This window comes from Eulemur rufifrons, chromosome 14, assembly GCF_041146395.1.
Source record: "Eulemur rufifrons isolate Redbay chromosome 14, OSU_ERuf_1, whole genome shotgun sequence".
Taxonomy (NCBI): domain Eukaryota; kingdom Metazoa; phylum Chordata; class Mammalia; order Primates; family Lemuridae; genus Eulemur; species Eulemur rufifrons.
Genome location: NC_090996.1, coordinates 1,786,416 through 1,802,685, shown reverse-complemented (window position 1 = coordinate 1,802,685; position 16,270 = coordinate 1,786,416). Strand labels below are relative to the sequence as shown.

General features: G+C 34.6%; 1 protein-coding gene across 1 annotated transcript in view; it reads left to right on the top strand.

The window, feature by feature from the left end:
- Positions 1–16,270, top strand: part of SEPTIN14 (septin 14) — a 74,991-nt gene that overhangs the window by 15,883 nt on the left and 42,838 nt on the right. Inside the window, exons 4-5 of the mRNA XM_069485860.1 lie at positions 96–291; positions 10,467–10,653. Coding sequence (XP_069341961.1) covers positions 96–291; positions 10,467–10,653 — 383 coding nt within the window. The remainder of the gene's footprint in view (positions 1–95; positions 292–10,466; positions 10,654–16,270) is intronic.

The following is a 16,270-nucleotide window of genomic DNA, read 5'->3' as shown; positions in this document are numbered from 1 at the left end:
TGAGTTCAACTTTTTTAGATTTTAAAAATCACAGTAGGAGTGTTGCTTCATCTTAGCCATTTTATGCACCTATGATGAATCTTTGTTTATTACAGGGGAAACTGGAATTGGAAAATCAACACTGATTGACACATTGTTTAATACTAACTTGAAAGATAATAAATCCTCACATTTTTACTCAAATGTTGGACTTAAAATTCAGACATATGAACTTCAGGAAAGCAACGTTCAATTGAAATTGACTGTTGTGAAAACAGTGGGGTATGGTGATCAATTAAACAAAGAAACCAGGTCAGTGTTTTATTATTTTAATTAAAGAAAAGATTTCCTTATTTTAAGAAATTTGCCTTCTTTCTCCATAAACTAAATTATATATTCTTCTAAGGTAATTAATACATTTCCTTCCATATTTTAATTCTTTTCTAATAATGTTCTTTTCTTGAAAAATAGATACTTTTGTATATAATTGATTTTCTTACAAGATTTTGAATGAACTAGTATAGCAAAAATTTGTTAATGCAGTTTCTATTAGTTCTAGGTTATTTCCTTTTTTCTTTATTTTATTTTTTATTTGTACAAATTTATTGGATACATGTGTAATTTTGATACACACATAGACTGCATAGTGGTCAAGTCCAGGCTTTGAGGGTATCCATCACCCAAATAATGTATGCTGTAATAATTAAGTAATTTCTCATCATCTACTCCTCTCCCACCCCTTCACCCTTCTGGGTCTCCATTATAAAATTCCATTCTCTATGTCCATGTGTACGTATTTATTTAGCATCAATTTATGAGTGGGAATGTGATATTTGACATTCTGTGCTTGGTTTGTTTCATTTAAGAAAATGAACTCCAGTTCCATTTATGTTACTGCAAAGGACATGATTTTATTCTTTTTTACAGCTGAATGGTATTCCATTGTGTATATATGCCACATTTTCCTTTTTTTTTTTTGGAGACAGAGTCTCGCTCTTTTGCCCTGGTTAGAGTGCCATGGCGTCAGCCTAGCTCACAGCAACCTCAAGCAATCCTTCTGCCTCAGCCTCCCGAGTTGCTGGGACCACAGGCATGCACACCAAGCCTGGCTAATTTTTTCTGTTTATTTTTAGTTGTCCAGATAATTTCTTTCTATTTTTTAGTAGAGACAGGGTATGGCTCTTGCTCAGGCTGGTCTCAAACTCCTGACCTCAAGTGATCCTCCCACCTCGGCCTCCCAGAGTGCTAAGATTACAGGCGTGAGCCACCGCGCCTGGCCTGTACCACATTTTCTTTATCTATTCATCCATTGATGGACATTTAGTTTGATTTCTTGTCTTTGCTGGTGTGAATAGTGCAGTGATAAACATACAAGTGTAAGTGTCTTTTAGATATACTCATTTCTTTTTCTTTGGGTAGACATAGTAATGGGATTCCTAGATCCCATTATTATGGTGATTCTATTTTCAGTTCTTAAAAAAATCTTCATACTACTTTTCATAGAGTTTGTGCTAATTTATATTCCCATCAACAGAGTATAAGCATTCCCTTTTCTCTGCATCCTTGTCAACATCTTATTTTCTGTTCAGTCATTCTGACTGGGGTGAGATGATATTTCCATATGGTTTTAGTTTGCACTTCTCTGATGATTAGTGATGTTGAACACTTTTTCAAATACCTGTTGGCCATTTGAAAAATGTCTAGCATATATATTGCTGACTTTTTAATGGAATTATTTGTGGGTTTTTTTTGTTCAGTTGTTTGAGTTCTTTGTATACTCTGGGTACTAGTCTCTTGTATAAATAGTTTGCAAATATTTTCTCCAATTTTGTAAGTTGTCTGTTCACCCTGTTGATTATTTCTTTGGCTGTGCAGAATGTTTTTAGTTTAATTAAGTCCCATTTGTTTATTTTTGTTTTTGTTGTTTGTGCCTTTGAAGTCTTAGTCATGAATTCTTTGCCTAGACCAATGTCTAGAAGAGTTTTCCCTAGATTTTCTTCTAGTATTTTTATAATTTTGGATCTTACATTTAAGTCTTTAATCCATCTTGCATGGATTTTTGTACATGGTGACAAATAGGATTTTCCAATTTTATTTTTCTGTATATGGCAACTCAATTTTTGTAGCACCATTTATTGAAAAGGATATTCTTTCCTCATTATGTGTTTTTGTTGACTTTGTCAAAGATCAGTTAGCTGTAGATGTGTGGCTTTATTTTTGGGTTTTCTATTTCATTCCATTGATCTCTGTGTCTATTTGTATACCAGTACCATGCTTGTTTTGTTTGCTATATAGTATTGTGTTTGAAGTCAGGTAATGTGATGCCTCCAGTTTTTTACTTTGTACTTAGGATCTCTTTGGCTCTTTTGTGTTCTTTTGGTTCCATATAAATTTTAAGATTTTTTTTTCTAACTCTGCAAAAACTAATGTTGGAATTTTGATAGGGATTTCATTGAATCTGTGGATTGCTTTGGATAGTATTGTCATTTTAATGACATTAATTCTTCCAATGCATGAACATGGGAAGTTTTTCCATTTGTTTGTGTCATCTACAATATCTTTCATAGTGTTTTGTAGAGTTCCTTGAAGAAATCTTTCACTTACTTTGCTAACTATATTCCTAGATATTTTATTTTTTATAGTTATTGTAAATGGGATTATCTTCTTGATTTGGTTCTTGCATAAACTGTGATTGGTGTATACAAAAGCTGCTAATTCTTATGCAGTGATTCTGCCTCCTGAAACTTTACTGAATTCATTTATCAAATCTAATAGTTTGTTGATGGAGTATTTAGGGGTTTTTTTCACTGTAAATTCATATCATCAGTGAACAGGAATAATTTGGCTTCCTGTTTTCCAAATTTGGATGCCCTTAAGTTTTTTTTTCTTGCGTGGTTGCTCTGAGTGGGACTTCCAATAGTATGTTGAATAGGAGTGGTGAAAGTAGGCATCCTTCTCTTGTTCTTGTCCTTAGAGGGAATGCTTTCAATTTTTCCCCATTTGGATTAATGTTTGTTGTGGGTTCATCATATATAACCTTCATTATTTTGAGTTATGTTCCTTCTATGCCAAGTTTGTTGACGGTTTTATCATGAAGTTATGCTGATATATTTTCAAATGTTTTCCTGCATCTATTGAGATGAGCATGTGGCTTTTGTCCTAAATTATGTTTATCTGATATATCACATTTATTCATTTGCATATTTGAATCATCCTTGCATCCTTGGGATAAAAAGCCAATCTCACTGGAGTTAAGTGATATCTCACTGTGGTTTTGATTTGCATTGCCCTGATAATTAGAGTTGTTGAGCACTTTTTCATATGTTTTTTGGCCATTAGACCATCTTCTTTTGAAAAGGTTCTATTCATGTCCTTTGCCCACTTTTTAATGGGGTCATTTGATTTTCTTCTTGCTGATTTGCTTGAGTTCTTTATAGATTCTAGTTATCAGCCTTTTATTGGAGGTATAGCATGCAAATATTTTCTTCCATTCTATAGGTTGTCTGTTTGCTCTAATGATGATTTCCTTGGCTGTGCAGACGTTTTTTTGTTGATTCTGTGATTGCTATTGGGGTCTTCTTCATAAATTATTTGCCTAGGCTGTTGTCTATAAGAATTTTTCCAACATTTTCTTCCAGAATTCTTATACTTTCATGACTTAGGTTTAAGTCTGTTATCCATCATGAGTTGACTTTTCTGAGTGGTGAGAGGTGTGGATCCTGTTTCAGTCTTCTCCATGTGGCTATCCAATGTTCTCAGCATCATTTATTGCATAAGCGTCCTTTTCTCCAGTGTATGTTTTTGTCTGCTTTGTCAAAGATCAGATGGCTATATGAGGATGGTTTTATATCTGGGTTCTTTGTTGTGATCCATTGGTCTATGTCTCTGTTCTTGTGCCAGTACCATTCTATTTTGGTTACTATAGCCTTGCAGTATAGCTTGAAGTCTGGTAAATTGATGCCTCCCAATTTGTTCTTTTTGCTTAAGGTTGCTTTGGCTATATGGGGTCTTCTCTTGTTCCATATGAAGCATAGAATCTTGACTTGGTTAGTCTAGCTAGCAGTTTAGGAATCTTGTTTATCTTTTCAAAGAGCCAGCTTTTCATTTTGTTGACTCTTTGTATTTTTTGGGGGGGGGGGTCTCTATTTCATTTAGTTCTGCTCTGATCTTTGTTATTCGTTTTCTTCTGCTAATTTTGGGTTTGTTTTGTTCTTACTTTTCTAGTTCCTTGAGATTAATCTTAGATTGTTAACTGTAATCATTTTACTTTTTTGATGTAGGCATTTAATGCTATAAAATTCCCTCTTAACATTGATTTTACTGTATCCCAGAGGTTTTGGTATGTTGTGTTTCCATTTACATTCATTTCAAAAATTTTTTAAATTTTCATCTTACTTCATTGACCCAAAGATCTTTCAGGAGCATGTTGTCTAATTTCCATGTATTTTTATAGTTTCTGAATTCCCTCTTACTATTCACTTGCAGTTTTATTCAATTTGTGATCTAAGAAGATACTTGATATGATTTCAATTTAAAAAATGTGTTGAGATTTATTTTGTGGCCTATCATATGGTCTATGTTGGAGAATGTTCCATGTACTGATGAGTATATATTTTGCAGTTGTTTGGTAAAATCTGTATGATTTCATTGCTTTTACATAGCCTTAGTGTGGTGGCTTTTTCCAATGCTGGTTGTAGTACCTACATACCCAGTGGGTTAGTGAGCTCACAAACTCCTGGTCAGCCACAGTGATATGGATGATGGTGGCAGCACTGGTCATGAGAAGTTTTTCTTGTTCCCATACAATGTGCTCTTGTGTTAGCAGTTGTTATAATGAGTTGTGTGGGCTGGCCAGCTGACCATTAGGTGGCACTAAAAAATAAGAGCCAGCTTCAGTGGTAGTGGTAGGATTTATGCCTGACCTTTGTTAACTGGGAGAAGTACTTGGGTATCCCAGGTGGTGGATTGGGCTGTGGAACCCTGAGGAGCATTGATCTCATGCTCCATCTCACGGGGTGCACAAAAGTAAGCAGAGCTGGTCTGGGCAAGCCTGTACTCAGGCCTCATAATGAAGGGTGCAAGTGCCAACTTTGATGGGGGTGGTGGAGAAGTCCTCAGGTCCCTGGTTAAATGCCTGGGTAACAGGCAACTGCTGCTGGGTCAAGTTCTCAGAATGGGGAGGTAGGGGCAGTCCCAATGCCACAGACTTGGCTTGTGGGAGTGGGACCTGGTTTCCATTTATGCCCCGGTTACTGTACGGCTCTCTCCCTCACCCTAACTGTGGCAGTCTATAAAGGTATTCAGTTTGTCACTACAGTTTGCTTCTAGTCTGCAACATATCTGTGGCTGTAGGAAATGCTCCCTCAGTCATTCAATACCAAGCCTTCAGGGCAGCTCTCTTTCTGCTCAGGTTTTGGTGGTTGTAGGAGCCCAGTTTGAACAGTTTTTGAACTTGAAGTCTATTTTATCTAATGTAAGTATAGCCACCCCTGCTCTCTTTTGCTTTTCATTTACATGGAATATTTTTTCTGTCCCTGACTTTCAGCTTATGTGTGTTCTTAAAGCTAAAGTGAGTTTCTTGTAGGCAGCATGTAGTTGGCTCTTGTGTTTGTTTCCATTCAGCCAGTTTATGTCTTTTTGTTGGAGAATATATTTTGTTTACATTCAATGTTATTATTGATAGGTAAGAACCTACTGTTGCCATTTTGTTATTTGTGTTCTGGTTGTTTTCAAAATTTTTTGTTCTTTTGCACCTCCTTATAATCTTTGTGATTTTATGATTTTCTGTAGTTCTATGCTTTGACTTCTCTATCTTTTGTGTATGTGTTGTAATATTTTTTTTCTTTGTGGTTACCACGAGGATTACATTAAATGTTTTATATGGGCATATCTCTGAGATATTGTGGGTTCAGTTTCTGACCACCACAATAAAGTAAATATTATTATAAGCCAAGTCTCACCATTTTTTTTGGTTTCCAATTGTATATAAAGTTATATTTACACTATACTATATCACATTTACAATAGGACTATGTCTAAAAAATGTGTGTCCCTTTATTAAGATACTTTATTGCTAAAAATGCTAATGATAATCTGTGCCTTTAGAGAGTCATAATATTCCTGCTGGTGGAGGGTCTTGCTTCAATGTTGATGGTTGCTGACTGATCTGGGTGATGGTTGCTGAAGGTTGGGGTAGTTGTAGCAATTTCTTAAAGTAAGACAATGATGGAGTTTGCCATGTTGATTGACATTTTCTTTCATAAAATATTTCTCTGTAGCATATGATGTTCTTTGATAGCATTTTACCCACAGTAGAACTTCTTTCAAAATTGGAGTCAATACTCTGAAACCTTGCCACTGCTTTATCAACTAAGTTTATGGTATATTCTAAATCCTTTGTTATAATTTCAACAATGTTCACAGCTTCTTCACCAGAAGTAGATCCTATCTCAAGATACTACTTTCTCATCCATAAGAAGCAACTCCCCATCTATTCAAGTTTGATAATGAGATGGCAGAAATTCAGTCCCATCTTCAGGCTCCAGTTCTTATTCTCATTCTCTTGTTATTTCCACTACATCTGTAGTTAATTCTTCCACAGAAGGCTTGAATCCCTCAAAGTCATCCACAAGGATTGGCTCTCTTGCTTGTACTATATTGACCCCTTTATCAAGTTTAACATCACCAGCAATAAGACATATCCACGATATATGCCTCCCGTTAAGATACACTGAGAAAGGCAAATTGACTCCATGTTATTCATGCCAAATTGCACAAGCTCAGTCTATTCATTAGAAAATATTATAAAAAACCAAATTGAAAACCGTTCTGCAAAATAACCTGTCCTATATCATTATATAATAACCTACTTTGCCTCTTGTGACAATTTTTGAATTAAAGTCTATTTTGTCTGACCTAAGTATTGCTATTCCTCTTTTCCTTTGGCTACCATTTGCAAGAATTTTTTTTCCATCTCCTTACTTCCAGCCTATGTGTGCCCGAAAGGCTAACGTATTTCTTGTAGGCTGCACATAGTTGGATCTTGTGTTTTTATCCATTTAAGCCACTGTATGTCTTTTGATTAGTAAACTTAGTCCATTTACATTTAAAATAATTATTGATAGGTAAGGACTTCCAATTGTAATTTTCTTTATTGTTTTCTGTTTTTAGTTACTTTCTTTCTCTCTTGTTGTCTTCCTAGGGGTTTGATTTTTATAGTGTTATACTTTGATTTTTATCTTTATCTTTTGTGTGTATAGTACAGAGTTTTTTTTCATGTTTTCTGTAAGGCTTACACAAAACATTTTATAATTATAACAGAGTATTTTGTGCTTATAACAACTTAACTTTGCAAATAAAAATGCTACACTTTTACTTCTCCCCCCATTTTATTAGGTTATTAAATATGAAATGTTCAATTGTGAATCAAAAGTTTAGTTTACTATATCTCAAACAAAAAGCAATACAATTAATCAAAGTATGCACCTAAACTATTGACACAGTGTTGCCATCTTAAGGGTAGCTTGTTTATGCCAGCAGCAAAGAAGCCTGGAGAGCAAGTGGTGATGAAATCACAAAAGGTGTTTTCTATAGCTGGTTGAGATTTGAATATTTTTTCTTGCAAGAAGTGGTCCAAAGCCTGGAAGAACTGGTAGTCAGTTGGTGCAAGGTCTGGTGAATGTGCTGGATGACAGAGAGTTTCCAAGTCCAGCCTCTGTAGTTTTAGCAGCATTGTTTTTTGTGACATGTGGTCTTGCACAGGATTAGCCTGTCTCTATTGACCAATCTCAGCTGCTTAATCATAAGCATCCTCATCATTGCATCCAAATGGCTGAAGTAGACATTCACTGTAATTGATTGACCAGGTTTCATGAAGCTGTAGTGGATAATACCAGCGCTGGACCACCAGATAGACACCACTAGCTTCTTTTGATGAATATTTGGTTTTGGACTGTGTTTTGGCACTTTATCTTTATCCAACCATTGTGCCGAATGCCTGTAATTGTCAAAAAGAGTCTATTTTTCATCACACATAACAATATAGTGCAGAAATGTTTTACTTTTATGTTGTGACAGTAAAGAAAGGCAAGCTTTGAGATGATTTTTCTTCTGACACTCGTTTAATTCATGTGGTACCCATCTATCCAGCTTCTTTACCTTGCTAATTTGTTTCAAATGGTCCAATATTATTGGAATAGTAACACTAAACCTTGCTGCTAATTCCTGCTAGGTTGAGATGGATTTGCTTCCACTACAGCTTTCAGCTCATCATGATCCATCTTGGTCTCAAGTCACCTATATGGCTCACTTTCAAAATTAAAATCACCAGAATGGAACTGCTCAAACCATTGATGTACTATGCATTCCTTAGCCACATCTTTCCCAAACACTTCAATGATATTTTGAGCTATCTGCATTGCATTAGTTCCATGATGGAACTCATATTTGAAAATAACATGAATTTTTGACTTATCCATGGTTTCACAAAAATTCCTCTTAAAAAACCTGAAAGGTAATCACAAGCCAAACCATGCATTTGAAAGACTGAGGATAGGATGTACCTTCACAATAGGAAAAAAAACAAGAAATGTTAAAGTGAAATGTCAGAAATATCAACTGTCAAACTTAGTACTTAAGGAAATTGGACATTTCATACTTAATGACCTAATATATTATTGATGTCAATATTTATATTCTTTTAAATATGTAGCCATTAACAAATCATTGTAGCTATAGTTATTTTTAATACTTTCTTTTAATTTTTATAGCATTAAAATCATTTACATATCAGGCCGGGCGCGGTGGCTCACGCCTATAATCCTAGCACTCTGGGAGGCCAAGGCGGGTGGATCGCTCAAGGTCAGGAGTTTGAGACCAGCCTGAGCAAGTGCGAGACCCCATCTCTACTAAAAATAGAAAGAAATTATATGGACAACTAAAAATATATATAGAAAAATTAGCCGGGCATAGTGGCGCATGCCTGTAGTCCCAGCTACTCGGGAGGCTGAGGCAGTAGGATCGCTTAAGCCGAGGAGTCTGAGGTTGCTGTGAGCTAAGCTGACGCCACGGCACTCACTCTAGCCTGGGCAACAAAGTGAGACTCTGTCTCAACTTTTTTTATTTAAAAAAATAAAATAAAAAATAAATCATTTACATATCAATATTACAACATTAGAATTTTCTGATTTCAACTGTGTACTTACCCTTACCAGTAAGTAGTATACTTTCATATGTCTTCATGTTGCTATTTAATGGTCCTTTAATTTCAACTTGAAGAACTCTCTTAGGCATTTCTTGTAAGGCAAGTCTAGTGGTGATGGACCTCCTCAGGTTTTGTTTGTTTGGTAAAGTCTCTATGTCTCCTTCAAGCCTGGTGCTTACTCTGCTCTCACTTCACCATAGGTGAACTTGTGGGTTGATGGACTCTCTTTTTGCGCTGAATTATGCCACTTTGGGGGAGGGATGACACTGGTAAAGTAAAACTGTTTTTAGCTACTTCAGTGCATTTATTCTTGATATTTTTTGCTCAAATGGGGTGCAAAAATCTCTCTACTGGGCTCCTGGAACTGGCCAGTTATTTTGTAGAATGTTTTTAAATTTGGGTTTTCCTAATATTTTCTCATGTTTATACCAAGGCTGTGAACTTTGCAAGAATACTACAGAGTTGATTTACCTTTCTCAATATATCATAACAGTAAAGACATGACGTGGATATGTCTTATTACTAGTGATGTTAAACTTGACTAAGATTAAGGTAATATCCACTATAAAGTTATAATTTTTGCTTTGTAATGAAAAAACATCTTGGTTGGTAATATTTGCTTTGAGACTATGAAAATATTCTCTTTCTCCTTAAACTTTCACCCACTTTTTAAAGCATATATTTTGGATTTTGCTTGTAACAATTATCATTCAGGTGTTTTAATGTCAAATTTGTATCTTTCTTCATCTCTTCTACGTTTACTAATTTGAATTTTTGTCTAAAGCATAGTTTATTTCTCTCCCAATGATATATTCATTCATTCAATTATTTATATACATCATTTGGACTAATGGATATTTATTTCATGAGTTATAATACAATGCTATAGAAATTGATTTTGTTGATCAAAATTTTCCAGCCTTGGTCATTGAGAAGTATTTTAGTTAGCTTTCAATTAGTTTCTAGGCCCTTCCGATACCCTCTTATTTAAAACTTTTAATTTTGAGATGATTTTAGATTCGGAGGAGTGCTAAAACAAGTGTGCAGAGAGTTTTTGTATACCCTTCACATAGTTTTTCTTTATGTTTACGTTTTACATACCCATAGAGTAAAGCATGGGCCTTATTATTGGTTTAGAATTATTTAATATTATCTTTGTATGGACATGTCATGCACATTTTTATCACTATGGCAAACTGGTATGTATATTAACTATTAAGTGGTGAAAAAGAAGACCAGATTTTATTAATAAGTTAAACTAAATGTTTAAATAATCTTTTTTTAGCTACCAACCAATAATTGACTACATAGATGCTCAACTTGAGGCATATCTTCAAGAAGAACTGAAGATTAAACGTTCATTTTTTGAGTACCATGATTCTCGAGTCCATGTGTGCCTTTACTTCATTTCACCTACAGGACATTCTCTGAAGTCCCTTGATCTATTAACAATGAAGAACATTGACAGTAGGGTATGTTTGGTAAATAAATCAACTTTTCAATATTTAATATTAATTTTGAGATAATAACATATTTTGAGGGCATTTGCATACAAGCACAGTTACGTGTAGCTTAATGACAGAAGTTTGTTCTGAGAAATGCACCCTTAGGTGACTTCATCATTGTTGAAACATCATAGAATATACTTACACAAGCCTAGAAGATATAATCCTACTACATACCTAGGCTATATAACCTTTTATGGTGTGGCCTATTGCTCTTAGGCTACAAACCTGTACAGAATGTTACTATACTGAATACTGTAGACAACTGTAACACAATGGTATCTGTGTATCTAAGCATAGAAAATGCATAGTATTATAATCTTATGGTACAACCATTATGTATGTGGTCCATCATTTACTGAAATGTCATTATGTCATGCATGGCTATATTTGTTATTTTATAATATGTGTATATATTGTAATTATTTTTCCTGTTAATATTTAAAGTATTTGCATTATTTTCCTAGAGCTGCCATAGCAAAATACCACAGACTTGGTTGTTTAAACAATAGAAATTTATTTTTTCAGAGTCTTGGAGGCTAGAAGTCCAAGATCAAGGTTTCAGCAGGCTTGCTTTCTTCTGAAGCCTCTATTCTTCTCTAGCAGATGGTTGCCCTCTCTTTGTGTTCTCATGTGGTATTTCCCCTAGTGTGTCTTTATGTGTCCAAATTTTACTTTCTTATAAGGACATCAGTCAAATTAGATTCGACTCCATTGTCACAGACTCACATTAATTTAATCACCCCTTTAAAGTCTCTATCTCAAAGTTACATTATGAGGTACTAGGAATTAGGGCTTCAATATATAAATTTTGGAGGGACACTATTCAGCATTTGATAGATTTCAACCTTGACTTACTTTCCAGAGAAATGTAATAAAAATATATCAGTTTAGAAAATAAAATGCAGGTAAAAATACTAAAATAAAACTTTCTTAATTTTTTCTCTGATTAAATGGTAATTCAGATCATGGTCATTTGCTTATTCAGTAGTTTCCCTTTATCCCCAGGGAATAAGTTCTAAGACCCCAGTGGATACCTGAAACCATGGATAGTACCGAACCCTATATACGCTATGTTTTTTTCTATATGCACATACTTTTGATAAAGTTTGATTTATAAATTAGACACATTAAGAAATTAACAATAACTCATAAAATAAAACAAAAATTATAACAATATACAGTAATAATAGTTATATGCATGTTATCTTTGTCAGTCTCTCAAAATATCTTATCATAGTGCACTCACTCTTCTTGTGATTATGCAAGAAAATACAATGCCTACATGATGAGATGAAGTGAGGTGAGTGATGGGATGATTCACATCCAGGGTGAGAGAGAGTGGGACAGTGTGAAATTTCATCACAGTATTTATAATGGCATATAATTTAAAACTTATAAATTATTTATTTCTGAAAATTTCCATTTTATACTTTTGAACTGCTGTTGATGACAAGTAACTGAAATGGTAGAAAGTGAAACAGCAGATCATGGAAGGCACTTGTTTTTTTGAAATTGATTTTACTATACGTTACTATAAAATAATACCATTAATGTTTGACTAGTACCGCTGATGGTATGAAACAAAGCTTTTGTGATCCTGGCTACAGGCCCTATCAGGGAGGATTCAGAATGCAAGAGCAGGTAGGCAGCTACTTCTTGGTATATAGAAACAGCCAAAGAAGCATGATCCTTTCTAGCAAAAGTTTGGGACACAAATAGACTTTGTTTCAACAGGGTGGTTAAGTCCCATGACTTTAGCAAAATGTTGTTAAAATTTATATAGGACCCTGTTCATTTGATTGATTTTTCTAATCATTCAGTGGTTTCTCATAGTTTAGTTTCATTGTACAGAAAATCATTCTATTCTATGTATATAAAAACCAGAACAGGCAGCTTTGTAGTCTTATCCAGACAGAAGGAATTTTAATGTGTATGTAAAAGTCACAGGATTTGCTGTCAGTAGAAGCAGCTTTTCAGTATTTGCTTTATCACTTGTTAGCATTCTATGACCCTGGGAAAAACTTTTGAGATTTCTGTGACTGAAAGCATGAGCAGTGGGTTCAAGCTGTTAGCTTTCAAAACCTGACCATACCACTTGGTGGCTATCTGGCTTTGGGAAAATCATAAAATCTCAAGTTTTTCTCTGTAGTATTTGTGGAACTCTTCTATAAGTCTAAATTATTATACATAAAAGTTAAAAATTATATCTTTTTTAAAAATAGAGGGCCAAGGTAACTATAAAAGAAACTGTCACATTATCAAATTGTTTTCTATACTCAGCCCTGGTAAAACATGCTGTCTTCAACTTTATTTAGTTGGAAAGAGAAAAAGTTCTAAAGTTGGGTTTCTTTTAACAAAGGAGTCCTAACTTTGTATTGCTCAAACTGAAAAGAAACTTGGTACTTAATCTCATATGTCATTAAGTAGTTGAAAGAAATTATATTTCTAGTAAAATTAAAATCTGCTTCAAGCTTTTCATTAGCAGTACATTCAATGGTCAGGAACAAAGAGTTTTACTTTTAATTTTATGATCACCTGTGATCATCAAGCCATTTTTCAGATATAGAAAACTCCTAGTTTTCACAAGGACCATTACATAAAGAGGTGGGCAAGAGTGTGTATGTGTCTGCTTCCTTCTCCTTCAAGTTGTTCAATTTTCCTTGAAATATAAAAAGTGCCTTTCCCCTCAAATCTGAACACCTAAAGAATTATTGACAAGAAAAGTTTGGAGTTTTTTTTTAAAAAAAAAACAATTTCAAACTATTAAGGGGGTACAGATGATTTTGTTACAAGGCTTAAGTCAGGGCCATAAATGTGCCCATCACCCAAATAGTGCTCGTTGTATCCAATAGGTGGGTTTTTGCTCTTCTGTTCCTGCCCCCTCCCCCTACTTGATTTCCAGTGACTTTTACTTCCTCTGTGCATTTGTGCGCCCATCGGTTAGTTCCAATTTATTGGAGTGTACAGGTGGTGTTAGTTTTCCCATTCTTGACATATTTCACTTAGGATTATGGTATCCAGTTCCTTCCAAATGGCTACAATTCATCCTTTTTATGGTTGAGTTGTACTCCATGATATAGATATACCACATTTTGTTGATTCATTCATGAATCGATGGGCACGTGGGTTGATGCCACATCTTGCAATTGTGAATTGTATTGTAATAAACTTTCGAGTGTTGGTGTCTTTTTGATAAAATGACTTCTTTACCTTTGGTAGATATGCAGTAGTGGGATTGCTGCATCCAATGATAGGTCTACTTTTAGTTCTTTGAGAAATCTCCATACTGTTTTCCTTATAGGCTGCACTAATTTGCAGTCCCACCAGCAGTGTATAAGAACACTGTATAAATATTCTTTCTCTCTGCATCTATGTCAGCATCTATTGTTTGGGGGGCTTTTCAATAAAAGCCATTCTGACAGGAGTAAGGTATTATCTCATTGTGGTTTTAATTTGCATTTCTCTGATGATTAGTTATGTTGAGCATTTTTTTCCTATGTTTGTTGGCCATTTGTCCACCTTGTTTTGAAAAACTTCTGTTCATGTTTTTTTGCTTACTTTTTAATGGGGTTGTTAGTTTATTTCCTACTGATTTGTTTGAGTTCTTTGTAGATTCTGGATATTAGCCCTTTATAGGATGTGTAGATTGCAGACGTTCTCTCCTGTTTTGTAGGTTGTCTGTTTGGTCTGTTGATTATTTTCTTAGCTGTGCAGAAGTTTTTAAATTTAATCAAGGTCTCATGTGTTTATTTTTGTTGTTACTATAATTGTTAATGGAGTCTTTGTCATAAATTCTTTGCCTAGGCTGTTATCTGGAAGTTTTTCTTCCATTTTATTCTAGAATTCTTATGGTTTTATGCCTTTCATTTAAGTCTTTTATCCATCTTGAATTAATATTTGTGAGTGGTGAGAGATAAGGGTCCTGTTTCATTCTTCTGCATGTGGCCATCAAATTTCCCCAGTACCATTTATGGAATAAGAATTCTTTTTCCCAGCATGTAGTGTTGTGTGCTTTGTCAAAGATCAGCTAGCTGCATGTAGATGGTTTTATATATGGGTCCTCTGTTCTGTTCCATTGGTATATGTCTCTATTTTTGTACCAACATCATGGTGGGTTTTTTAATGCAGCCTTGTAGTGTAGTTTGAACTCCGGTAATGTGAAGCCTCCAGCTTTGTTCTTTTTGGTTGGTATTCCTTTGGCTGCTTGGGCTCTTTTCTGGTTCCAAATGAAGCATAGAATTATTTTTTCTAGGTCTGTGAAATATGCCATTGGTATTTTGATGGAAATTACACTGAATCTGTAAATCACTTCAGGTAATATGGACATTTTAACAATGTTGATTCTACCAATCCATGAGCATGATATACAAGTGCTGCCTGGAAAGGATCCAGCCATGTAATATGTTCTCATTATATTAGAAATGGCTGGATACTTTTGGGACATCCCTCCTATTTCTCCATTTATTTGTGTCATCTGCAATTTTTTTCTCAGTGTTTCATAGTTATTCTTGTAGAGATCTTTCATCCTTGGCTATGTATATTCCTAGGTATTTTATTTTCTTTGTAGCTATTGTGAATGATATTGAGTCTTTGATTTTACTCTCAGCTTGACTATTATTGATATATAGAAATACTTCTGGTTTGTGTACATTGATTTTGTAATCTGAGAATATGCTGAATTTATTTATCAATTCCAGGAGTCTCTTGGTGGAGTCTTTGGGGTTTTCTAGATACGAGATTATATCATCAGTGAAAAGTGATAGTTTGACCCCCTCTTTCCTGATTTGAATACCCTTTATTTTTTTCTCTTGCTTGATTGCTCTGGCTAGGACTTCCAGTACTATATTGAATAGATGTGATAATAGTGGGCACCCTTGTCTTTTTCTAGTTCTTAGGGGGAATGTTTTCAACTTTTCCCCATTGAGCATGATGTTGGCTGTGGGTTTGCCATATATGGCTTTTATAATATTGAGATAGGTTCCTTCTATGTCTAGTTTGTTGAGGATTTTTATCATGAAAGGGTGTTGGATTTTGTCAAATGCTTTTTCTGCATCTATGAGATGATCATAGGGTCTTTGTTTTTGCTTTTGTTTATGTGGTGAATCACATCTATTGATTTACATATGTTGCACTATCTATCCTTGCATTCCTGGGATGAAGCCCACTTCTTCATGGTGGATTATTTTTTTGATGTGCTGCTGAATTCAGTTTGTTAGTATTTTTTTTTTTGAGGATTTTTTTGCATCTATATTCATAAGGGATATTGGTTTGTAGTTTTCTTTTTTTGTTGTGTTCATTCCCAGCTTTGGTATCAAGGTGATACTGCCTTTGTAGAATGAGTTGGAGTTGATTCCCTCTTTCTCAGTGTTATGGAATAATTTCTGCAGTATGGATACCAGCTCTTGTTTTTAGATCTGGTAAAATTTGGCTGTGAATTTGTCTGTTCTGGGGATTTTTGTTGCTGTTGTTGAAAGACTTTTTATTACTGCTTCAATCTCATTGCTTAATCATTGATCTGTTCATGAGTTCTATTTCTTCCTGATTGATTCCTGGAAGGTTGTATGTTTCCAGGAATTTGTCT